We start from the raw sequence: 26,918 nt of genomic DNA on the forward strand, positions 1-26,918 counted from the left end.
TTGATTGATTGATTGATTGATTGATTGACTGATTGACTGACTGCAACACGTCCTTTATTAAAAGCCCTCTTCAGCATATTGCTCGGGGCACCCGTGCGGACGTGCGGGCTCATCGTTGCCCCGGCGGCCGAGCGGAGTGCTGATTCTTATTATCGCCGAATGCCGTAAACCTTGGTGCTCAGGTCTTCTGCCACAAATTTCATGAGCTTTACCCAGGACAAAGCGACGGCAGCGGTCTAGTGGGCTACTTTGAAGAACTAGTCTCTATGCGTGACCGTGTAGAGACCAATAGGAATTTCTCTGAGCTTTCTTTGATGCAGTGGTTATGGCGTTGGGCTACTGACACGAAAGACGCGGGTTCGAACCCAGCCGCCGCGGTCAAATTTCGATGGAGGCAAATTCTAGAAGCCCGTGTACTGTGCGATGTCAGTGCACGGTAAAGAGCCCCATGTGGTCGAAATTTCGGAATCCTCCACTACGACGTCCATCATCGCCTGAGTCGCCCCCCATAAAACCAAACCACACCTTTCTTTTACTAAGCTCCGAATACATATGTGCGTAATGGTCACCAGACTTCAGCAATGCGGCCCTTCCCTTCGTTGGGGTTATTGTAAAATTGAAAATTTGTGTTTCGGTGATGGGGTTTTGGCAGTGCTGGTTGCAAGGCAGCGAACTAGAGTCCGTGTGCCCCTTGGTAACTGCCACGACTTAGGCGGAACGAGCTGAACTATGAGCACCCTGCATTTATTAATTCTTCCTAAAAACCAGGTTGCTAACGTAAAACGCGTTGTTTCTGCAGTGAAATTAGTGCTAATGCTATCGCAAGTTAATTTGTTCTATTTGTCAGTTTGATGCCAAGACTTCGTGATTGAATCGTAAACACAAACACAACTCCAAGGGCGGCATGCGAAAAAAAACAGCCGCGAGCAAAAAGACCTGTTTCCCGTCGTGTGTATGTTTACAAAAGAATCGGATATTATGCTACTTCAACTATGTGAGCACTCTTCTGTGCGAATTAGTTGCTGCAGGACACAGGAAAATCGATTTTTAACACTTAACAAAATGAAATCCGCCATGTTCGGCTTTGTGGATTTTGTTCGTTGGTTCATTACTCTTTTCGCAGATTACCGTTACAAGGGCTGATGCAGGTTTTACGAAATCACTTTACCAACACTCACTTAAACACTTAACAACACACGCAAACAATATTTCTTTATTCATCATAATCATAAGCGGAGGGAAGCCCATAGCACGCTTCTTCCAAGACCGGTCACTGCGGCATGCTTCAAGAAATCGTTAACTACCACACTAAAGTGACTTCTAATAACTTTTGACAGCTGTAACTGAAAGATAATAATAGTGTTATTTACGCATGTTGATGGAAAAAAACTTTCAGATCACTGCGGCGGCCCACACTGAAGCAATGCGAAAGCAAAACGTCCACATACTTATATCGACGTCCGTGGCTGTTCGGACGTCTCTGTACTATTTTGACATCCATTGCAATTTTTACGTCTAAATGTGTTTTCTCTTGATTTTTCGCGTTTAATTAACTAATTGCACCTTATAAAAAATATTTTTTTCACGGCAACATTTTAACATGCACTATCTCGTACATTTTCACACATTCATCTTCTCAGAACAACGTAATCGTGCGGACAAAATTTGCGGGCAGGTTTCGCAGATGAGACAGATCGGCATCATGCTCTCGCATTGAAAATAAGTATTGCTACTCTTAATTGACCTTTTAGGATCGCAATACACTGAGCAACGGGCAATGAACTTTTCAGACGAACTCTAAGCAGCAGTAAGCTGTTTTGGTAGTAAGGAGAATGTGGAGTCGCCGTGAAACACTTTGGCAAAGATACCACCCACCAGCTCGCACTTTTACTTTGCACGACAGTCGCATGCGACTTTCTTTGATAGCAAAAGCAACTGACAATAGCAGTGCAGCACTCTCAATACACATAAAAATAACTGGCGCCTTTCGTCCATACTGAAAATTTTTGTATGATGCGGTAACTATATTTAGTCTTCGTCATACGAACGTCATACAATTTTTATGATGCTCTATGATATTTTAATGACAGTTGTATGATTTTGCAAAAAAATGAATGACATTTGTATGACAATTTCATGGTAATTGTAAGACATTTTAATTATAAACCGTTTGACAACCAAACATCATACAGTCTCTTCACTAGGAGTAGCGCCCGACAATCGCTAAGTAATCATTAATTTCGTAGCTGCCCCGTCACGCATCTTTTTGCAGCACTAAATTTCGCTGAGATGCTTTGCGGCTCTTCACTGACAAAAATAGAGAACAGTCGGTAAAACAATGCTTGAATATTGGGGTTCTACCTCCGGACATTGCTGTATTTCCTACTGGAATCCAGCACGCACCTATATGTCTGTACATTCATTCTTTATGTCAAAAGCCATGCTGTTGCGATAAAAAAAAAAGTAGGGTTGTACTTGAAACTGCTTTCGCACTCTGAGAGATCGATCACCTGCGTCACAGCTCCAGCATCCAATCCTTCCTCGCGTACAATGCACGTCAGTCGAACGGTCCCATTTAAAAGCAGCAGAAATCTATAGAAACGTGTATCCATGTTCTTCCGTCCAACCCTGTCTCTCTTGCAGTTTTAATGGTTTCCGAGACGTTCTAGCATTTCAATCTCCCATGGAGTTTCTCGCGACAAGTTTGTAATGGAGAAGAAAAGCAATCTAGACAGGACTTTCTCGCCGATTTTTTCTTTCACTCTGTTGTTGAAATGCGCCTTGCAAATCTCCACCTCCCACTTAAAATCGATCAGAGCACGTGTATTCCTAGGGCGCTGCAAGGGCTTTCGCCGCCTTTTCACAGGACAGCCGTGTTTTCCGGCACAGGCTGTTGTTCAATGCTTATGTATCATTTTTACCGTTATTTTGTTGCGAAAGCAACACTACGCCAGTCGCCGAGCCATTTCGCGGAGCTGACGAAAAGGCATGCTGCGCATGCGCGTGGAGCAGTGACGTCACACGGCGCACAGCTGGCGCGCCGCCGCCGTCGCTGCGCGGGTGACTCAGAGGTGCCGCCGCCGCGCTCGCCAGTTGCGCATGCGCAGTAGCGGCGCATAGCTAGCGTGCCGGGGCCGCCGCCGCTGCCGCGCGCTCTCCATCGCCTCTCTCTCTCTCTCCTCGTTGCTTTCGCAATCCTCCAGGTTTAACAAGAGCTAAACCACTGCCAATTTTTGTGCACTGAATGGGAAGCTGTTGAGCGGGTTTTCGCACCTTATCATGTGTTACTTTTCAGGAACGCGAGCTTAAAGAAACAAAACCTACCGCTGTGGTTATGGGAATTTTAAAAGTAAGAGTTAACGTCCTGTTGCGGAACGACTGCCTGTAGTGAATACTTTTTTCAGAAACATACGTAGTCTACTTCGCTTGAACATTCATTTGTTTAGAAGCACAGCGTTTCTTTTCTTGAACTGCATCCGGAGAGCTCTCAGACTGTCCTTTACGTTGTCGCGGTTCGCAGGCTCCTGGCTCAACTATCCGTCAATGAATTCGACGGACTGGAAGTGGTGAACGATCCAAATGATTCGTCAGCTCTGTTATTAGACGTTAAGAAAACACGAAACTGTGGTGATAGTTTAAAAAGAAAACAACACTCAGTAATGACGCATTCGCTCTTTCCTATACTCTGAACACTAAGGAGTAGAAAGGGAGTAAGCTTCGCTCTAGTACACTCCTTTTTATAAAACGGAGTACACTAGAGGGCAGCTTAGTCCCCTTTTTATAAAACGGAGTACACTAGAGGCCAGCTTAGTCCCCTTTTTATAAAACGGAGTACACTAGAGGGCAGCTTAGCCCTTTTTTTATAAAACGGAGTACACTAGAGGGCAGCTTAGTCCCCTTTTTATAAAACAGAGTACACTAGAGGGCAGCTTAGTCCCCTTTTTATAAAACGGAGTACACTAGAGGGCAGCTTAGTCCCCTTTTTATAAAACAGAGTACACTAGAGGGCAGCTTAGTCCCCTTTTTATAAAGCGGAGTACACTAGAGGGCAGCTTAGTCCCCTTTTTATAAAACGGAGTACACTAGAGGGCAGCTTAGTACCTTTTTATAAAACGGAGTACACTAGAGGCCAGCTTAGTCCCCTTTTTACTCCCATATATGTGTGTTTGTGTTTAGAGTGTACACACAAGTGTTGAAGAAGGCCTTTGTTTATTGCCTCCCGAAAAAGGATGCAAACAATAATACATTTGTTTTGAGAAGGAAACACGCGTAGGCTCAGTAGGTGAGTGAGTTTTTGTAGAAGAGAAACCATGATGTATTAACTGGAATGGAGTTTTTTATATCCGAGGTCATACACTTAGGCTTGTTATATCCCAGCTCAACATACTAAGTTCGTTATATACGAAGCCCAGACACGAAAGTTCGTTATATCCGAGGTGGCATACTAAGGTTTGGTATGTGTCTCAACTTAACACACAATGGCCGCGTGAAAAAGCTTTTAAATTAAGTAGTTTTTTGTTACAAGTTTAATTCACAGCTAATTTCAATAATTTGAGAAATCATTTATTTCAACATCACCTGCATAATGTCGCGCTGGCCTAAGTACTTCAGTCATTCGATAAATCAATTTAACTGCTTCCTAATTTAACTGCGTTTTTATTGCATGGAATTCTAATAATTTCACGGAATTCAATTCACCAACACATCGGTTATATTTGCATCATATATTTCACTCGTCGAAATATTCGACTCTTTACACCGTGTCGTTCGATCCCGACCGCGGCGGTCGAATTTCGACGGAGGCGAAATTCTAGAGGCCCGCGTAATGTGCTATGTGAGTGCACGTTAAAGAACCCCAGGCGGTCGAAATTTCCGGAGCCCTTCACTGCGGCTGTCCCTCATAGTCTGAGTTTCTTCGGGATGTTAAACGCCAATAGAACAAACAAACAGACCATCTTTACGCCGTTAAAGGGATTGATTACCTCACGGAGACTTTGTCTAGTAGAAAAGTACGAACACATTAACACTGGAACCTTCATTGTTTTGTTTTGTGACTCACCGCAGTTCCCGTTTAACGACCGGCCCTTAGATTGTGGCGCTAAGATCGAGCGGGGAGGGCTCATTAACTTCGCGGGGAAGACGGAATTAGCTGGCGCGCCTCTGTCATAAAGAAAGCATGAACGCTTCACTGCGGCCACTCTTTGCTGCCTACCAGCCAATAAACGACGCCGCTTCCCACTTCGCCCAATTGTTATTCCCTCGTCGAACGACGAAAACAATGGGCGAATCTAGCTGTCTCGACTACCTGTCACTAGATGGCGCTACTTGCCTTTGCAGTGCTCCTCGCGGCAGTAGATACGAATGCACGCCTTGAAACGACAGCGACTAGGCTTGCAACACCCGCTGATCCTTCTCCTTCTCTTTCGCTTCCCCCTCTCCTGTTAGCAATCTATCCCGTCAGCTGACTACTAAACGTCCCATGCGATATTTCGCTTCGCCGGGCCATGAAGGAAGGAACGAGACTGGCGGACTGTAAATTTTAAATTCTCAGACCACCGCAGTACTAATGCAAGATTTTCTATGAAAAGAAAAAAAATTTATATCGTTGTATGCAAAATAGCGACGGGGTCGCAGCATGTGGGCAACTAACAAAAAAAGGAAAGGAAGCAAAATTTTTTTTAGAACCGTTTACTTTTCTGGATGAAGTTCGCAGCCGGCAAAACGAAAACGTTCACTGCAGTAAAATCTTGTGACCAGCAGAAATGCTATGAATTAGGTCAGCATGAAGAAAATAACGTGGTGGAAGCAGTTCCTGGCGACTATTTCAGAGACCTCATTATTCTGGCGGCAGGCATAGAAATCGATTTCCTATACGATACGAATTGTTTGGGACAGGTTTCGCGTACGCGTAAAAATACGCGTTAACCGCCACGGTACAGAACCTTATGCATACGTTTCACGTCCGTTTAGCATTGACCTGCAGTTTGGTTCTCAGGATGCCCAATATTCAGTCATGGTAGAGTAGACAACATGGCTAATCTACCGCAACGAGGAGTATCTTCTGTGCTTGTAATTACGATATATAGTTGATTACACGACTGAGAAGAAAGCAAATGGAATTGCCTTCGTGGTAGGTAGAAGCCTTTAAGGGATTCCCCAAAAGTCCATTAAGAATATCATGCATATTTGCATCGCCCAAGAGTGATGTAGACCTAAGAATAGGAGTTCCCGAAAATGTGCCATGTGTAGCGAACATTGACTGCTATATGTGCCCACAAGATAAAAAAGAATCCCGTAAGTGTATTTGAAAAACAGGGCTAAAATCTTTGTCTGCATTTCCATTTCATTTTTGATAAATCTTTCCGTTAACTCACCGTTCATTTAAGTCCCCATCAGACCCTACCACATTTTTTTTTCCGCAGGGAGTGTGAGGGCCGTCTCGACGGATCAGTTGTCCTGCCAGCCGTTTTCTCTGTCCTGGCCTTTTTTCTGTTTTCGTAATTTCCACCTCACGCCTTACAGTATGTCCTTTTTCCATCCACTAAGCAAATTCCTCTACATTACTGCTGACTAAACCGCATTCTACATCAGTTAACAGGCTCGAACACTTGATGTCTTTATTATTTACTCTGCATTCGCCTCAATATGCCCCAAGCCGCAGAATGGGTGCTTTGCTTAATACCTAATATGTGGTTATTGTTTACAAATGCTCAGTAGAGAGCGCATATCATCATTATCAGCCTGACTACGCCCACTATAGGGCACAGGCCTCTCCCATGTCTCTCCAATTAACCCTCTCCTTTGCCAGCTGCGGCCACCGTATCCCCGCAAGCTTCTTAATCTCATCCGCACCTATTAAATGCATAGAGCAATTTTGTAGCGTGAGCTACACTGGCCACAGTCTCGCCGTTTCGCGTGCTCCCTCCCTCAACCGTACTGCGCATGCGCGAGGAGCGAGTGACGTCACTGCGCACAGCTGGCGCTTCTCGCAGCTGCTGCTGCCGGCGCACAGCCACGTGACGTCACTGCTTACGCTACGTATATCCGGTCATAGCAGAGCTAAGCCACTGACAACTTTTTGTAAGGGGCTCGTGTGAGCCACGCCATCAGGGCTATGTAGACTGGTTGCTAGGAGTTCTTGACAATGTCTAATGTATGGTTACCTCTAAAGAAATTTCAGTAGAATGTCTGTAGACAATCTGCACAATACGTAATAGAATGTTTAGGAGGTATGCAATCCTGGTCGCCCTGGAATTGGGTGCTCTCCTCGAGCTCTGTCAGGTAATCTCCTTAAAGGTTTTGCACTATTTATCTAATTATGCTCATGACGCGAGCAGGCGGAATGGCGGCTGAAAATTCGAGCTAACGCCTCCTCTGATTTCAAGCCAACTTAATGCGAAAGCGAACTGTGAGCGTATATTTCCGGAATGGACAAAACAGGTCATGACGATGGGGAAACTAAATTGCGACCTCGGTAAAGTGCTTCTCGGGAAAGCGCTCCGAAGGTCTGCACAACTGTCCAAAGAGAACATTGTTCCACTGTTTTATTTCGCGCTCAGTCTTTCGGCTTCAGCCAAATCGATTTGGTCTCGAAACGGTTATTTACGATGTTTACGAGTAAAGCACGGTGCTTCCAGGTTTCCCATTCTTTTGCCTATTTCTTTTTCGACTTTTTCACTTCGCGTTAGTTTACCCGAAGTATTCTAAAACGGCGTGCATTTTTTCTCAGGAGCGGTAAATGTCTACCGTGTGCCTACATTAAATTGTTACCGACGTCGGCTTTATGTAGCACACTTCCGAAAATTGATATTTGGAAGCCACAATCAACTCATCGTAAGCTTGGCTTGCGCAATATGCGCATGGCTTTCTATCTATGAAATTTTCTGTATAGGCAGGTGAAATATTCTCAAAGCTGTTTATTGTTTCCTCAGTGGCGGGGTTTAAAAGAAAGGGCCATTATTTTCGCTCTGAACACTTCACTCTTGACCCCTGAAGTAGTAACGTTAAAGCTTCCAGGGGATCCTTTTTTTTCCCCCTAGACACTTGAATGTGTTCTTTTCTTCTTTTCGATATTCTCCTTTACAGAACTTTCTTATCAATTTTGCTGCAGTCACTTACACGAAATCTTAAGGACCAGATATATGTTTATTCTATAGAGTTCGCTTCAAAGGGCCTCTTCGTCGCTGTGATGAATAGGCTAAAAATAATGCATTTATTGGTAGAAATAATCCCTCTGTATATGCTTCCCAAACTTCCTTTCTTCCAGGGTTTCTTATTATGGGTATTGCTTTCTTTCTTCAACACATTTTTGTAGCTTCGTCCTCCTGTGCAATATTAAGTTTTCCCCTGCGCACTTCGTCCTAATTTTACATGTCATTTTATTTTCGGAGAAAAAATGGGACACAGACAGTCGAAAGCAGCAAGAAAGGGAACATGGGTGCGTGTGTTGCTGTGCACTACCAGCGCAGTCTAGCAGCGGCGTACGGCATCAACAACCGGAAGCACTTCGCAGGTGAAACGCGCATGAAAATGCTCACAGCAGATGTCCCGACAATTATTACAAAAAAATCTGACATATCACTGCATTTCATCCAGATCCCAGTTTGTTGTCTGAAGTGCACTGCCGCTTTTCTAGTGAACGGTTTTTAACGAAGCGAAAAATGCAAGAGACGACTGTTTAAAAACGCCATACTATGGTGCGCTCTCAGACTATACAGAAAACATTCCTCTGCCTTAATTTCCCCAGACCGGACCGAAACACGGGATCGAGGAGGGAACTCCCGCAGTGCAAAGACAACATGCGCAGATGCCAATGTGAAAAGCAGAGATGGCACTCGTAATTCTTCAGTGGCACCAAGCGCTGTCTACTGTAAAGAAGCAGGACAAGAGTCCAACGAGCGTAGTACAACGACTACCGAACTCCAGCCGCATTCTGTCGATATTGCATCGTTCGACTTTACTGAGGTCCTATCGCCAGTAACGTCGATCGTTACCAATTTCACCTTTGTTAGGAGAGAGAGAAAACGAGAGGTGACTTTATTACAATGAAGTATCACCTTCGAGATAGCCCAGCACTGGCTGCGATGTCGCGCTCCCCGCAGACAGGCAGAAATTGGTAGCCTGATAAGAGGAGGAGCAGCCAGTGTTTTCACGGGCCAATCGTGGGGGCGGTGGGCGGCCAAAGCATGCCTTCCCAAATCATGTGGTTGAGGGGGCGAGGCGGAGCAAGGGAGGGGGACTGCGTAAAAGCTACTGATTGGAGCCGTGTCTTCGGAGTGACTTGCCCTTCGACTCTGTAGAAGGGGACGGTGCCAGTATGTAGCTCTTCATACAACACAGTTCTGGCTCTCGAATGTACGTTCGCCAACTTCGCGACGTTCTGGATCCGCAAGGATTCACAGAATATTCAGAGGAGCCGAACAAATGTATACTGACCTTTATGCCTTCCCCACAGCATTAGCGATTCCCTGATCCAGCGCCACTAAAACATCCACTGAATTACTACCCCGTTCTGATGTGGCTGCTTAGTCGATCGCACGGCGACCGTGGGTGTGACGATACACTGTGTAGCTCGTCCTCCGCGTGACATGCCGTGCTCTCGGACGGTTAATTTCATGCATTCTGTGCAACTGACAAGCTGTCGGTCGTGTCGGTGCGGTCGGTGCAAGTGCCCAGTTTTCAATTCTCAATTTTCAGGGAGAGTCCTCATGACAGGTTCGTCACAGAGGAGACGAATGTTTATGGAACACTCAGGGAACGAATCGCTCTAAAGTGCCGCTTGGATTCTTAGGGAAGACTAGGCAATATCTCACTTTTCTGTTAACGGCAACACACCGGGAACAATTCGCTGAAATGTGCTGCTTGGATTCCTAGGGAACGTTCGGCTGCTGACCCGAAAGACGCGGGTTCGATCCCTGCCGCGGTGGTCTAATTTCGATGCAGGCGAAATTCTAGGGGCCCGTGTGCTGTGCGATGTCAGTGCACGTTGAAGAACCTTATAGGGTCGAAATTTCCGGAGCCCTTCATTACGGCGGCCCTCATAGCCTGAGTCGCTTTGGGATGTTCATCATCATCATCATCAGCCTGACTACACCCACTGCAGGGCAAAGGCCTCTCCCATGTCTCTCCAATTTCCCCTGTCCTTTGCTAGTTGCCGCCACTGTATCCCCGCAAACTTCTTAATCTCATCCGCCCACCTAACTTTCTGCCGTCCCCTGCTACGTTTGCTTTCTCTTGGAATCCACTCCGTTACCCTTAAGGACCAGCGGTTATCTTGCCTTCGCATTACATGCCCTGCCCAAGCCCACTTCTTCCTCTTGATTTCAACTAGGGTATCATTAGCCAGTGCTTGATCTCTTATCTACTCTGCACATTTGCGGTCTCTTAACGTTACACCTATCATTTTTCTCTCCATAGCTCGCTGCGTTGTCCTTAACTTAAGCTGAACCCTCTTTGTTAGCCTCCACGTTTCTGCCCCATAGGTGAGTACCGGTAGGATGTTAAACCCCCATAAATTAAACTGGACTAAGGCTAGGCAATATCACACTTCTCTGTCAACGGAAACACAAAGGGAGGAAAAGTGCTTAAAAGTGCCGTTAAATTTCTAAGGAAGACCGTGAATTGTACGCTTCGTAGTGGACTTACTTGACAAAAAAAAAACTAATCAAGAAGCCTAGCCAGGAGTTCAATACCAGATCGCAGTAACTACAGAGAACATCATATTGAATTGACGAAAATGAAAAGAGCGAGAAAAGAAAGCCGAAAGAAAGCAGTTTTACGCATTTTCGTGGATGAAAAGCAGTTTGCGACTGGCGCCGCTTATCGTTGCGCTGAAGGAAAAGAACCGCGATGTGGATTTAAAACCAGGAATCAATCATACACGCGCTTGATAGGCAAGAAGTCGCTTTGTAGTAAAAAAAGAAGAAGATTTATACATAGCGTATTCATCTGTCCTTCATGCGATGGATTTTTATTTGGCCTATTGGGAAATGGGAGAAAGAGGAATGAAAACAAAATGCGAGATTGAACAAAATAAAATAAAATGCCCATCTATGCCGCATACTCCTCGAAAGTGCGGTTAGCTCTATCTCGGAAACTGGCACCCGGAGTCAGGGAGTAGCAATACAGTAAAACGAACAGCCTTGCAGGAGTGCAAACGGAGGAGTAAAAAAAGAAGTAGAAATAAAAAGTGGAGAAAAGCGACAAATAGAGAAGCAAAAGAATACAGAAGAGGAAATTGAATGAGCCCATTTTTGAAGAAAGCTGCCTATCTCTATCCGTGCGGAAGAGTGGAACGCAAAAGAACGAGCAGTTTGCGAGATAGGTGCTTTAAGAGTGCATACAAGTGATGTACATGGAGCTGTTTGGCGTAGTCTCAGGGCATACATATGTAGACGAACATACCCTCAATGATGCTATTTTGTCGATGTTACGGACGTAAAGCTAGCATTACGCGTCAATGTCATTACACAATGGCTCTTACCGCACACGATTGCTGTCTTAGTCCCACTGTGGTAGCTTTGCGCACACAAGCCTTTTGCATTTGCGCTGCTGTACTTTTCCGTGACATCGTTCCGATGCAGCAGCCTACTCTATAGGCGAAACCGAAATTAAATTTCAGGACAAGTGCTCTTTCGCTACCGCGCCTTAGGCTTTCGAACAAATTTGTACGATTCAAATCACCCTCGCAAAATGCACAAATTGGAGCTTTGTGGCTGTGCAGCGCCATCGAGTTTGTGTGCTGAACAACTTATCTTTTGATTGCTTTATTGGTGCTCCTACCGCCACGGGCAATATGGCTTTGAACATCAAAATTATCACGGCAGTTTTTAATGTTTGATAAACTCCATTAATTTCTCACAGTCGTCGAAACTACTCGGCGTGAGTGCAGGTACAATTCTAAAAGACGAATCTTGTATTGCTTAAAGTGTGTAATGATCACTAGCTACATATTCGTGGACACCTTAGGTGCAGTCTGAATTCTCCTAAAATTCGAAGTAAAAATATCAGCACAGAGTTGCGCGGACTTCGCTACTGTCTGCTGATAGATGCCGATTGCTGGTGAGGTTTCGGAAAGATCGGCTAGATTAAAAACAGAAGTGCTTTTCAGCCCACAAGAGAACAAAATCATGTACACTATGGCATCGAACAGGAAAAATGCAATATCCGAATCGTTAATTCTTTGGCGATGAAACGGTACGGAGAAAAGAAAAAAGCGCTGGAAAATCGCTTCAAACTCATAGTTGTGAAGCATTGGCTCCTAGCCGATGAAGCACTCGTCGTCTTATTGTATTTTTGTGACGCGCAATATTTTCGCAAACACGTCAGCACTCCTTTTTGGGCACGTACAATGAGACGTACTGAACAGCACAGAACGAAGCTTTATAATGACGAGACTGGACAAGAAATTGACACTATCTTCGTATTTGCGGGGCGCAGCGTCACGGCCACGTCACCGGATCATCGTTGCAGGTGTCAGACAGGGGCGACTGGGCAGCACCGGCCGGCCCACAAGCGTGCGTCATGCGGATGAGGTGCTGGCTGACCATGGGCAGCGTCTCGTTCTTCCACCTCAAGTAGGCCTTCGGATACTGCCTGCGCACAACGTGAACGAATGAAGGCCCCGATCAGGGTTAAAAGTGTAACCTCTTTAAGGCGAAAGCCGTTTATGGCTCGAGAGTGACGTAGACAGGATGTGTCAAGCCTTCACCAATCCCTACCGAATCCACAATCCAATCCCTAGCCATTCAACAAGCCAAACCGTAATCCACAATCCAATCCTTAATCCAAAAATGAACAACCTGTCACTGGAGAAAAATAAGAAAAGATCATTTGAACCATTACAGTCGTTCGATTCTAGTGTTCGTTCTTCGCTCGTCCTGTCCATTCTTGCGCCTTGTATCATCGAGTCATGCGCCAACTCGCCCAGCAGTCGATACTTCTGAACCAACGTTCCCTGTTGAATAAAGGCGCATCTTGTGAATGCATAGTTGTCGTAGAGGCATACAAGAGAAATTATGAGCATATGAATTACAGATGCCTCAATTTACCGAGCTCAAAAGTACGTTTGCGCTAAAATTACTTCTTGCTTGGCGTGTCGCAGCGCCATCATGCGGCTCCCACTGAAAACCCCCTCGTAGTGTTCTACGCTGGCCCACCAGATGGCGCCATAATGCAAGTGCGGATGCTTTCGAATTAGCGCGCGTAAGTTGTTTCAAGTGTCTCCTTGAATTTTTTCTCCAGTGGCTTTCACAACCTATGCCCTCCTTTCAGCTTTGCCGCATTTGGGTGATCTTTATAACTGTGCTTTGCCCGCAGCTGTGGCTCATTTCCTTTACCTTTGTGGTGCTGAGCCCAGATCAGCGGGGTGGCGCAACGGCCGCGGTGGCCGCTTTGCGATAGAGGCGAAATGTTAAGACGTTCGGGTGCAGTGTGATGTCAGCGTAAAAATAGTCGAAATCAATCCTTAACCTTCCACTAAAGGTCTATCATAGCACCTGTGCAGCTTGGTGGCATTAAACACCACACGCCACATTTACTTGACCTTAGCTTTGCTTTTATGCTTTGCTTTTATGGGGTTTAACGTCCCAAAGCGACTAAGGCTATGCGAGATGCCGTAGTGGAGGGCTCCGGAAATTTCGACCACCTGGGGTTCTTTATTGTGCACTGACATCGCACAGTACACGGGCCTCTAGAATTTCTCCTCCAAACAAATTCCACCGCCGCGGCCGGGATCGAACCCGCGTCTTTCGGGTCAACAGCCGAGCACCATAACCACTGAGCCACTGAGAACATTACGAAGGAGTGGTTTAAGGATGAACGGCGTAGGTGGCACTGGAGAATGTCGGGTCTGAAAAAGAAATCGCGCTGCCGATTGATGAAATCACTACTCGTTCTGTCTGCATTTCATGCATTCATGCGACAGCTCCCACAGAAGCCTCTTCATTCTTTCGGGTATGTCTTCTCGTTCTTCGTCAACGACCTCTCCCCTTTTTACTGCGATAGCGTTAAAGGCCCCGTTACGCAGAAAATCTGCTGTCGGGGTCATCAGCGTCGGCGCTGTGAGCGAAAAATCACGAGCATGGCTCTGGCACGTGGTCCCCAGAGAGCAACCTATAGGAGGCAGGTGGGACACCCTATGTCAGGTGACCTTGCGGCGTCAAAACAACCTGCGGACAGTGTGCAATTCATACTTTACATTCATAGATCCCTCGGAGTCGTCATAACTCTCTTGGCAGCAGTGGCTACGTGACAAGACACTGCTCTGCGATGACAGGTGCTCCCAGCGGTGGGCCTCGTGCGACTCAGGTTGCTCTTCGCGAGTGACCAATCATTAAATTATCAGCTGCCACGGTGGGCAGTTTGATCACTGTCCGGTGCGTAGGTCTTGATGGTACAGCGAGGTCACGTGTCCAAGTTGGCCCACCTGCCTCCTAGGTTGCTCTCTGGGCACCATCTGCTACAGACCTGCTCGCTGTTTTTCGTTCACACCACCGACGTCGACACCAGATGCTCTGGATACAAACCCCACTGACCAGAGAGAATCTTCAAGTGGGAAAAAAGTGGTAGCTTTTGCGAATGCTCCTCTTTATCATTGTGGTCCATGCGGCCTGCCAAAGAGCGCAATTAGTAATGGACGGCGCGGAAATGACGTTCGCACCGCATCGGCCTTTTTTCATTCCAAGACACTGGAAGAATTGATTTAGTTTATAACATTTTTTCTGTGTGTCAGCTTTTGTTGCCTTCAAAACCAATGGTGATAAGAATTCTGTTTGGACAGCGTAAGATAACCAGAACGCATCAAGGATGCTACCTATTGAACCATTATGATGGAGTTATATACGATGTAGGGGTGCTCCCGTACCAGAGCCCGTAGATGGCCAGGCTCGCCCAGACGCAGCTGTGCAGGAGGAGCGCCAGTCCCAGGGGCACCGAGAGCAGCCACGAGAGGCCGGCCATCCGTCGGCTCGCCTCCAGCCACGACAGGGTCAGGGCCAGCGACAGGCTGGTGGCCAGCAGCAGGCTCATGCCGAAGAGCACGTGGTGGCCCAGGTTCCTCTCGTCACGGAACCAGTCCAGGAAGGCCTGCGTGCACCCGAATCCAAGAACCACATATAATGGGCCCAATATTGGAAACGCATTGGCAAAGGCCGGTTCAGGCCGGTCCAACAAAGGCCAAGAGTGAAACCAGCCATTTGCAATACCGAGCCGATTACTTGGGCGGTTTGGGGAAAGATCTGCACTTGGAGGGATATGTGTAGAGGGGATTACCTTTGGGTGGATAAGCGTTACCAACAGTGACACTTACCCAATATTTTTTCAATATTGGGCCGTCTGGCTGTGTTGATAGGGGACGCCTCCGGCGTAGTACGAAGAAAACCAAGAACTTCCAAACTCAGCCGCTTGCGAAGGAGAACAGTGTTGCGCCATTAGGAAAGACATGCTGAAAAGGAAATGGCCATTCTCGACAATGTGCCGCTAGTGAAATAGGATGCAGTGAACTTTGCGAGCGGCCGCTCTATGAGGGAGGCGGGTGACGCAGTTTTCCTACTGCTGCGACGGTCCGGTTATGGGCAGCAAGGGTTGCAGGTGCTTCAATCACTCGAGAATGGGACATCTGATTACGAAATCTTCCATCCGACGGTATCAATAGCAAGCGAGTAGTTTGTGACGCAGCGCTTCAATAAATTTGCCCGTGTGCCGTCAACGTCTGCTTCCGATAGTACGTTTCTACGCTAGGGCAAGCGTTTCCTTGTGGACTAATGGCTCACTTTCGTAGTAGTTCTGTGAAGAGCGTTATTGAAAGGGTTGATGCCGGTAGGAGTATTCTGGCAGAGGGCATAGGTAAAGTGCAATGTCACGGCTACATATTTGACACCTTACAAGTCGAGCTATAAAGTCGACGAATGTGGAGGTGATCGCGAGCGGTTAGTGCCTGCTGAGCACCTATCAACAGGTTCGGATTCCTGCGTGGAGCTGCGTTTTGGTGGGAGCAAAGCGCTGTTAAATGGTTAGATTCCGGCGCGCGTTATGCAACACCATTGGTCCACATTTATCCAGAACCATCTCCCACGGCACACTTCAAAGTCCACATTTTCGCGGACGCGGCTAAATGTTCATTAATTATCAATCGCCTTCATCTGCCCACAATAAAGAATACATGCTCGTGCCTCCACATTTACAAGCTATTAGAGGATAATTGAATAGGGTGTTTAAGAGCTGGTTGTAGACGCTATGTCTTCGCCAGAAGGTCAAGTAATGAGGTTTTAACGGGAAAGCGTTAAAGGCCCAGTTCTTCAGAGGAACCGGCGTTGGCGCTGGAGCGATAAATCACGAACATGGACCTGGCAGTTGGTCCCCACAGAGCAGCCCAGGAGACAGGTGGGCCACCCAGGTCGCGTGAACTTGTCGCGTCATCACAAGCTGCCCCCCGGATAGTGCAACCTGCGCTGCTGCGAGCACCTGCCATGGCAGTTTAGCTGCGCAGCGCTTAACCGCTGACGCCTGCTCCAGGCGGGGTATGAGGACTCCCAGGGATCTACGAATGTAAAGTAGGTAATTACTTTCTGCATGTATGGGAATTAACCCACTACGCTACCGTGCCATACCCATAAGGCGGACCTTAAGTATACATTCCTTTTTTGTGCGGTAACCTTTTCTAGCTACCCACACAACAACAAACTCACGGAGAAATGTAGCCGCCGACGCAAAATGTGTAAACGTGTTCCTCTGGCATTTTCATTCCCGTACCTGTTGGCGATTCATGCGGACGTCGAAGTGGTAGCCACAGGTGTCGCACGGGTAGGCATTGGCATGATACGTGCCTCGCGACACGTGGGCAGCCCTGGCGGGGAGGCCTGAGATATGCCAGCGGGAAAGAACGTAGTAAGACATTGTGACTTCCGAAATAATTTGCTCAATTTGGAAATTTAAACGTGGTGGAATTCGTCCTTCTCGGTTCAGTGAAACAGCGTCACGTCATTAACATCCGGAGATAAAAACTGCCAAGACTGCGCCGATCACTCAAATAGGTTTGGTGTTAGTGAGGTTCAAAGAGGCATGAAAGTCGATTTCTGAGGTCAGTAACCCTCTTAGGATTTTCTATCACCTGAGTGAATGCTGCCCATTCGAAAACACGTACACCGCTATGAGTATCCTTACAGAAATTTGGATACCTCGTTGTAAACATTTGAGTATTTATTCTCAGAACAATAAGTGCCATAATTACCTCTTGCTTCCGACATTGCTCTTCAGTACTACTTGTTCTGGAACTGGCAACCCTACTCTGTCTTTTCAGTGAACCAACCGAGGAGAAAAAAGAAACAAAGTCGGCGGAGAGAACAGCGACAACTTACGAAGAAACTATAACCCCGATGAAGTGCCGATAAATACAGCTTTTTAGGCGCCAAAGGAAGGATAAAGGTTACAAGCTCCATAAAAGCTAAGAAAGTGTATTTAAAAAATTTGTCTACAAATGAAGGGTAAAAAAACGCATTTTTCATGGGGAAACCATGATTAACTTTTTTTTTACATTTTGACCGTTGTTGGAAAAATATCACGTTCCACTATTTACTCCCTGTAAACATATTTTTTATAAATTTTACTCCCTGTATTTACTCCCCTTCCAAAGCAGAAAATTGCTACGGGAATAGAGCGATCGATAACTATCCTACCGTAGTCGAATCGGCTACGCCGGCTGTAAGCTTCCAAAATATCCACACTCCTTGTAGATCCAGGCTCAGTTCATGAGAGACTTGTACTCACTGGTCGGTCTCCATCCATCTGAGCCATTTGTCCCCACTTTTGTAAACGCACGGCTGGTATGCGTGGAGGAGGCTGTTCAATGAAAAGAAGAAAAGAGGACATCCATTTCGTTAGGTTGACCATAGCTGCTGTCATAACTTAATTCTGAGGCAAGTTCCGTAATATAATTTTCCTTGTTTCCAACATGTGCTGGCTTATACGGTGTAAGAGTTCCACCTGAAAAACCAGTTTAACAGTTCCATAGGCCACTATCAAGGATGAAAAGAAGAAGTTCACGTTTCAGGATACCTACGGCATCGAAGTGTACCACTGAAGCAACCGACCAGACGGATTCCGTCTTTGTAGAGCTGTATAACAAGGAGCTTGATAGGATATCGCCGGCTATCGTTAGTGCTGAGAGTGTTTGGCGTTGTCTGGATGCTTAGTGATTCCAGAATTTGCCCAAATGTGAGCAGATCACCCGTAGCACTACCGAAGTGTAAATATGTGTCCTGACTGGACGGTATGCGGGTGCAGCGATTGACTACAGAAGCAACCGTTTCCAGTCAGGCCTGCACCCATGATGACTAGGAGTAGATATGATTTCCAGTAAAGCTGTCCTCCACAAGGCATTACTTTTAAGGCATTACTGTCGCGACCAAGACGTGTTAGCAAATTTGTTCGCGTTTCAGATTGGTCGAAGTGGTCGTGACGTCACTGCGCGAGAATTTTGACGGGTGTCCACCGAATTATGTGAGACAGTTACTACGCAATTTTGTTTCCTCAGATGCAATTTTCTACTGGTGTCCACCGAGATATATGAGACAGTTACTGCGTAATTTCTTTTTCTCAAATAAAATTATCATTTTCTTCATTACGGCCCCTCTTTCTCTTTCTTCTTTCACTGCCACTTCCTCCCTTCCTGTACGGTGCGGTTCAGGTGTCCATCGAGATGACTGAGAATTACAGCGCCATTTCCTTTCCTCAAAAAGTGTTGCGTTCAAAGGACAAGGCATTGCGCCGAACGGGTGGTGGCGTTCCGTGCACTGCCTGGCAGCGCTACAACACGCTGTCCCGTTCCACTCCTAAAGGCAAAGTGTCATTAACTGGCAGTTAATTAATGCAGCAACAAAATGTGAAGTGAACAATCGCGTAGCAGAATGCAGCACTCAGGCTTTCGCCTTTCACCACTTTAGCCGCTAAAGTTCCTCGTATTTTTTTTTCTCACCAGATATCGTAACTTATATCCAAGCTTGATATTTTTCCTCCAAGATAATTCTAAACAATAATCCTTGAAGAAATAAACTGCAGTACACTCCTGTTATAAAAAGATCAATTGTCAAAGGTGAATGCAAGCGTTTGTTGTCGATTGGACTGCAAAAAACACATCTATAAGCAATGCTAATCTTCGAATTCCTCACAAATGGGGCATAGGCCAAGCTGGAAGGGCCATAGTCCGCCATCATTATGAATACAAAGGCAAAAAGTCCTTGTTTTTTTTAAATCTATTAACAAAAACTTTTGTTTTTAACTTTTACAAGGAGGCGCCGGAAAGCCAAATGGATTGACAGCCATTGATCAGTCTCAGAACATCTGTGCGTGCACCATCGGCGCTATGGAAAAACAGACGCTTTTAAAGTCGACACACATCCCATACCTCTGGTCCGCACCATCCGCGTTCTGGGTATGTTAATACAGAACAACACGCAAAACTCGGAGGCCATTCAGCGCCTCCGCACCACAGCCAATCAGATCAACGGCCTTATCCGCCGCATCAGCACCCGCCGCAGAGGTATGAAGGAGGATGACCTCTGTCGGCTCACGCAACCTTTCCTCATTAGCAGGATAGTCTACTCCTACCCCTACTATCACCACCGCCAGAAGGACGAGGAAGCTGTGAACAGCATTATACGTTCAGCGTACAAAGCGGCACTGGGGCTACCTCAGTACGCCGGCACACAGCACTTCCTCCAACTCGGCATCTACAACACGCTCACAGAACTCATAGAGGCACACAAGACCGCCCAAATCAACCGCCTCTCCCGCACTAAACACGGGCGGCTCATACTTGACCGTCTCAACATCAACCCCATAGGCGACGTCCACCCCACGACGCCCATTCCGATAGGGGTCTATAGCCGCCTAGTTATAAAACCAATCCCCAAAAACATGCTACCTGGCCGCCATGATACGCGCCGTCAGCTGAAAGCCCATGCACTAGATGCCACATACCTTGCCGACGAACACGCAATATACGTAGATGCTGCACGGCAAAGTGCAAACACATACGTGGCTTGTGCAACCACGCCACAACCTACTCTCGTCACCGCCGCCACAGTAGTAGCTCACTCTCCGACAGCGGCAGAAGAAACCGCCATCGCGCTGGCCATCGCTGACCCACGTGCGCGCACAGTCCTAAGCGACTCCAAAAGAGCGATACAAAATTACTCGGCAGGTTTTATCTGCCACCCCGCTGCACGCATCCTTCGCGGCTGCACTCGCGACCATAAGATCAACCTGGTCTGGGTACCCGCCCACGCGGGAAACTCTGGAAACGAAGGGGTCGACCGACTAGCCCGAGGACTAACCAACCGGGCGGCCGGCCCCACGGACCCAGACGCTCTTGCCGAGGCTCCCCAGACCTTTGCCGAAATTACCAACCTCTACAGAGAAATGAGACGCCAGTTCCCGCCTCCACACCCCGACTTGAATCGAGCGCAAGCCACCTTGCTCCGCATGCTGCAGACACACTATCCTTAGCCATTCTAGACTTTCACTCATCACAGACGGGGAATACGACCCCGTCTGCCAAAATTGTTACCAGGGAGAAATCGCCACCCAGGCTCACATCCTCTGGGGTTGCGCGGGAAATCCGCCCCCTCGAACCTTACTGCCAGCTCCCTCCGAAGACGGATTTAACCAACTCCTCAGAAGGCCAGACAAGAGCATCCAACTGGCACTCATTTCGTGGGCCCAGGAAGTCGCACCCACCTGGGGGCCACACCAAGCCCACCTGCCCTAAATCCCGCCAATCTATGGCAATAAAGTTGTTTCTCTCTCTCCACGTTTTTTTTTTTTTTGGTTTGCTGGGAAACTACCGGGAGAGTACGGAATTCTTGCTACGCCCCATTGATTGTATATAGCGGCCACGAATAGCCAGTGCGAGCGCAGGTATAACTTATGAAGCAGATTTACTAGCGCGTAACATGCGCAGGACAATATTTTCTACATTTTCTCGGTGCATCTAAAAGTACATGCTGCAGGCAACCGCGCCCAGCTTATGATCGGATGAAGGACGAAATATACACTTTAGAGTATTTGAAACAGAAACAAAATTCGTTCCTCCATCTACTTTACGCATTTTGTCCTGTCACCAGCTCAGTGCAAATCCCTGCGCTATGAAAAACCAGATCTTTTCCTTGCAGTATATAAAAGGACTCTACAGTTTCCCCACAGTTAGAACTGAAGCAACCCGCGCGGCATTACGCAGTGTCTGCAACTAGCGGCCGACAGATGATCTAGTTCATGTTTAAAAATCCTGCACTTGCATGGGTTTGCCGCACACGTTTTGACACACTTAAAAAAATGCATCCCCTTTGAATTCTATAATTTATAACAGAACGTGATTAGAAAACTGAAATAACAACAGTCCCTTTAATCACCATATTAATACGAGAGGTGACACGAAAATAAAGGCTAAATTACTGAATTATTCTTGCTTTTTTGACCTTATCCTAACGCATTCACAGTGTCCGCAAGACTGACTTAAGAATCAGCTCCGTAACGGTTGCCACAAACCCAGTGCATATAGGCGAAAATATTTAAAGCAAACTAATATTTAAGAGCACCTCTGAATTGCAATCGGTCAGGAAGAATTTTCTTCTCGAATATTTACGATAAACCTCTCATTCATGGCCCCATGCGATATAAGGTACTAACGGGTTCGAGACAGTGTGCGTGGACAGTTTACATTGCATTTTTTTACGCTTTCTGTCTCGTATCGGGAGTCCTGCACAGCCGAATGCGACAACAGCGCTTGTAAGCACTTTTTCATCACCCAATTTGGCGTCTGCTAGGCACGTCATCACTTATTTTTAATGGCCATAATTTGCATTAGCCATCGCTTCTTGTACTTATCCATATGGAAGCCCTCAGAAAGTGATCCTTTCATTGGTAATGGTCCCTCCCGTAATTAATAAGTAGAGGCCGGATTTTTAGGCACTAAAAAGCACGTTTTAGGCGCCTTAAATAGGCGGCTAAAATTGTATTTTAGGCACCTAACGGAGAAATATAGGCACTATAAACTTCATCAAAAGTGTACATAGTTCCGAACTTCAGCGCGCAATATCTGCCGTAAAATAAAACAAAAACACAGCAGGAATGATTTGGGACCTTAAGCAAGGTACGACCATTAGAAGCAGTTTTTTTTTTAAGGCTGTCGCGCAACTTTTCGTACAATACACATGCCTCAGCAGAGCAAAAGGGACGGTTACCAGCCCTTTTAAAACACTTTGGTATACATACGATTTCAGCAGCGCTAACACGGTTAGGAAAAGACAGAAGGCGGACAGGACAGAGCGCTGATACCGCCTTCTGTCTTTTCCTAACCGTGTTCGCGCTGCTGAAATCGTATGGATTCCCACCAACTAGCCCGCCAGATTGTGTTACTTTGGTATACCTCGTAAAAACAATTCGCTTGTCGTGTACAAAAGTAGAAGCAATGAATACCTTAACAGAAGGCCATGTATTTAGAAATTGATAGAAACATTGTCAGTTCAAAGCCTCTGACAAATGAGTTCAGTCTTCACTCACACAGGAAGTTAACTTATTTATTGCAGGCATACAAAATGCTTCAACACTAATAAATATGTTGTCATTTGTGTAAACAGTGTTTTATAGTTTGCGGCTTCACGTGTCTGAAGCCACGCGACTATGAAATGGTGCTTGCCATTAGAATGGTCTGGAAACCATAAATACGAGATGCTAGAAAATGAAACACACAGTGCTGCTTGATGCGGAATATGCCGAAAAGAATCATAGTTCTGCACGGGCCTACGTACATCCACGAGAATCCATGGTAAAATAAAGATCATCCATCTAGAAATCACTGTTAAAGCTATGGAAGCAGTAGCAGACAAGCACCATCTCCAGGTTGATGGACTCAAATCTATGCCTCTTATCAGTAAGAACAAGATTGTATGTTGAAAAGGAACGCTTAACATCAACGGATGTTACAGGAGCGTGCTTTTACTTAGGAACATTTGATGGCTTTACACTGTTCGGTATCATAGAATGTTCACCGGTAAGTACTCCTGAAATTTGCTTGAGGACTGAGAACCCCTTGTTTTTGTCCAAGACTGAGCAAACAATAAGGCAGGTTACCCAGGTGGAAATTTTAATCAATTAAACTGTTTCCAGCAGGTTTATGGAACATTTTACAGTCGGTTTCAATTGGAACCAACTGGGAAATTTTTGGACGCACCTATAACTTACTCCGTATACTTTCCGAAATGTGGTGCCATCTGGTCAACTACCACTTTAACAGCCAAAGTCATCAACAAGCTGCCACCATAAAATGGCAGAAATTAGGGGAAAGGTTGCTTCGATATTTTCGGCTGACGTGGTTGGTATTGTGTACACAGCCGACGTAGGTGCAGTGTTCACTACAGCCAAGTGACGAGGTCATCTAATGTTGCTACGTGTGTGTTCTACTCAAAACCGAAATGGATTCGAAAGCAAACATAATCTGAAAGCAAAACCACAGCGTATTTCTGGCCCCTTTTCTGTGAAATAGGGCGTTTTTAGGCACCCACGTTGGAAATAGGCATTTATAGGCACTGACACCCAAAATAGGCATTTATAGGCACTATAAAAAGTGTTAAACATATTGTCAAGACCTAATTCGTGCTCATATGTAAAAATGGTGCGCCTACGAAGCGTTGAAAAAAATAGGCATTTGCCTAAAATCCGGTCTCTATTAATAAGCGAGAACATGACATCCCTTCTCTAATGTGCATCTGTATGCCCAGTTGAAAAGAACGACAGAGCCAGTCCCAAAATACAACAGATATTCTTATCATCCTGTCGTTAGGACAGATTTTTCTGTGATATTGCGAAGTTGTCTCTTGCGACAGAACTGACTCTGTCCTTACGACAGGACATTGCCCGTTACTACAGAAAGTCCTGTTGCTACAACAAGAATTTCTGTTGTCAGGTCGCAAAAGGCGTCAGGAAAATCTATTGTGCAACAGAAAATTTTCTGTTGTGTTTTTCGATTGGGCGAGTCCTTTACCTCTGCTCGTGGTCAAGTTCCACGTGGAGCTCATCGTCGGATTTCCTCCACTTGTTCCGGCGGCAGCTGTAGGATCAGCCACTTCTGTGGCAGGCGCCTCTACCAGACAGGCGTCCGAAGCTGGAACCAAAGCCGCATGTCGAACTGGAACCACTGCAGAAGCCGCGTCAGGATCCGAAGCCGCAGCCACAACCGCGGCCGATCCCGGGGCCTCGGCCACTTTTGTAACCGCATCTCCAACCTCGACCACTTTGTGAGCAGTGACCGGAACTAAGTTTGTTGGAGACTTGGCGGCGGACGGGCCCTCTCTCCTAACATTCCTCGCGGAATCCGAAGCCGGCACTGGTTGTTCCGGTGAGGAAGCCGAATCCACACGCGAAGCATGAGTTCTGGCTGACTTTGGCGCACTTGGAGGCTCTTCAGCTCTGCCGCGAAGGTTTTTCCGCTCCATTCTTAGTGTGGTTGCGTTGACACTTGCCTGCATTCGCGAAGAATCAAAACCACTTATGCGTAGTTTATTTCCAAGACTAAAAGGAATGCTCGCATGCCATGACAGATAAATGATACTATTAATAGTGAACTCTGTTGTGATGAATTTCCAGCCTGGTACCTGGTAGGCGCCCTGTAAGTTTTGTTCTAAGAGAGTGATTACTCATTGACATCCAGTCGAGCGCAGCCAAATGGCTACAAAGGAAAGCTATACAGGTTTTTCAGAAACTTCGCGAAGTTTCTGAGAAAGCTGTATAGCTTTCATTTGTAGCCGTTTGGCTCCGCTCGGGTGGATGTTAGTGAGTAATTACTCCCTTATTACAAATCTACTCCGCCTCGGGGAATTCCCCTAAACATCTGACCATGTTTTGTTCAGCCGCAAAAACCACTGTACGGGCAAGTTTTCCATCGCCACAGCTTGAGGAGCGCATCAAAGACTGCACTCAGAAATACCCGCAATTATAAAGTACATTTGGCATTCCTTGACGCATTTAGTTTCGCACTGATAATCAGCTCGTCAAAAGAGCAGCTTTGCCAAAGCGAGCTCTAAAACTTTTTGGCCCGTAAAAAGACGTTTTTCTGGTACGATGCCAACAGGGAATTCTAAAACGAGACTCGTCTTTCGTAAAAGAAGTGGCTGTGCAAGGAATCCCTCGCAAAAATTGTTTTTCAAACCGACCTGCAAAAAGGGCCGCCATTAGTAAATGCAGGAAAATGACGTAGAAACGTACCACTCGACCCCGTAGTTCAGTCGCTTTGGTGGATCACTGCTTATCGCAGACACCATTTGCGTGCTGTTAGCGACGAAAACGCCGATAGCAATAATTTACAATAGTGAGAACAAACGCTCGTACGCGGACACCTTCTGTTTGCATGCGTCTCCTCTCGTCGTTCTGTCACCGAGGAGATAGCACTGCTAGAATAGCTCTGACGAAAGCTTTTTTTTTTTCTGGAAGTAATCGCGACAAAAGATGCAGTCTTTCGATTAATTTTTGCCAGACAAGGCGAGGACCCCGCCAGTAAGGAGATGACCATATGCCGCACAACTTTGATGATGATGATGAATTTCTACGAGTAGGTCATCTGTGCCCAAAGAGCGACATGACACAAGGTGCTTTCGTCTTCGGAAGGTGGTGTCAAAGACCCATTTCCAAAAAATTTCAACCTGATGAAACCGAGCCGAGGACAGAAAAAAGCTTGTATCCACTGCTTCATCGGTGGGCACCAGGCAGAAGTGGGTATCGAACCCCACACCTTCCGCATGCGAGGTGGATGCTCAAGTCTCCAGGCCACCACTGTGGTGCAGCACAGCTTCAGCTCTTTGCCGTACTTCGGAAATGCATGCTCCATGTGCTTCCTACACAGGTCGACACAGAGTTTTGGCAGTGCAATGGTGCCACAAAATTTCAAAACACGCTTCCACAGTACCACAGTAGGACAGCCAATTGACAAAATGACCATGAGCCTTTCAATGCACAGCCGCCGTGGTGGCTCAGTGGTTATAGCGCTAGGCTGTAGACCCGAAAGACGCGGGTTTGATCCCGACCACGGCGGTCGCATTTCAATGGAGGTGTTATGCTAGAGGCCCGTATGCTGTGCAATGTCAGTGCACGTTAAAGAACCCCAATGGGTCGAAATTATCCGAAGCCCTCGTATACGGCGTCCCTCATAGCCTGAGTCGCTTTGGGACATTAAATCCCATAAGCCCGCCGCGTGGTGCAGTGGTTACGGGGCTCGACTCCTAACCCTAAAGAGGCGGGTTCGATCCCGGCCGCGGGGGTGGAATTTTGATGTAGGCACGTTAAAGATGCCCAGGTGGTCAAAATTATCAGGAGCCTTCCTCTAAGGTGTCCCTCATAGCCTGAGTCTCTTTGGGACGATAAAACCGATACATCATTAAACCCCATAGTCGAAACCATTCAACGCACGCTGTTCGTAATTCTTTTATTGCATATGTGTCCGGCTTGAAAAGTGTTCTCGGTGACCCATATCTCCGTCACATCTGTCAAGTTCCCTAGTAGCTCCGCATGCCGCGAGGCGCACGCGCCGTCTAATATATAGATTTTAAAACCTCATAACTACAGCAATGGTTGTCTATGTGGCGCAGAACACTGTCGCGCTTAGTTCTTTGACGTACCTAACATATTAAGTGGCGAACTATGGACGAATTCAAACTGATTTTCAGCTGTCCTGTAAGAATGTGATAACGCTTCTCCCATGAGGCTAACACATAGCCAGTGTGCTGTTTAGCGGCACCCTGATTTGTGTCAAATCAATTTTCTGCAACATGACAGTATGCCCAGCAATAAACATTAACCTAAACAGTACATTAGGTGGGATTTTGAGTCTATTCACAAAAAATCTGGTTTGAGGTAAAGTTCTTTAAATCCAGTAC

At 46.5% G+C, this 26,918-nt stretch overlaps 1 protein-coding gene across 1 annotated transcript; it reads right to left on the reverse strand.

The window, feature by feature from the left end:
• Nucleotides 1-12,440: 12,440 nt before the first annotated feature.
• On the reverse strand, nt 12,441-24,485 carry LOC149366761 (uncharacterized). Its single transcript, XM_089571697.1, has 5 exons — nt 24,035-24,485; nt 17,764-17,835; nt 16,750-16,856; nt 14,864-15,084; nt 12,441-12,594 (listed from the first exon to the last, which is right to left on the reverse strand). Exons 1-5 carry the CDS (start codon nt 24,483-24,485, stop codon nt 12,441-12,443), a joined length of 1,005 nt encoding a protein of 334 aa, XP_089427823.1.
• Between the last annotated feature and the right edge of the window lie 2,433 nt (nt 24,486-26,918).

This window comes from Amblyomma mixtum, chromosome 1 (assembly GCF_055824585.1).
Source record: "Amblyomma mixtum isolate Tamu chromosome 1, ASM5582458v1, whole genome shotgun sequence".
Taxonomy (NCBI): domain Eukaryota; kingdom Metazoa; phylum Arthropoda; class Arachnida; order Ixodida; family Ixodidae; genus Amblyomma; species Amblyomma mixtum.

Coding starts and splice junctions, on each gene's coding strand:
- LOC149366761 (XM_089571697.1), bottom strand. CDS start 24,485: ATGGAGCGGAAAAACCTTCGCGGCAGAGCTGAAGAGCCTCCAAGTGCG. Junction 15,085..16,749: donor TCCGCATGAATCGCCAACAG/GTACGGGAATGA, acceptor GGGTGCACGCAG/GCCTTCCTGGACTGGTTCCG. Junction 12,595..14,863: donor CTGGCCATCTACGGGCTCTG/GTACGGGAGCAC, acceptor CGTTGTGCGCAG/GCAGTATCCGAAGGCCTACT.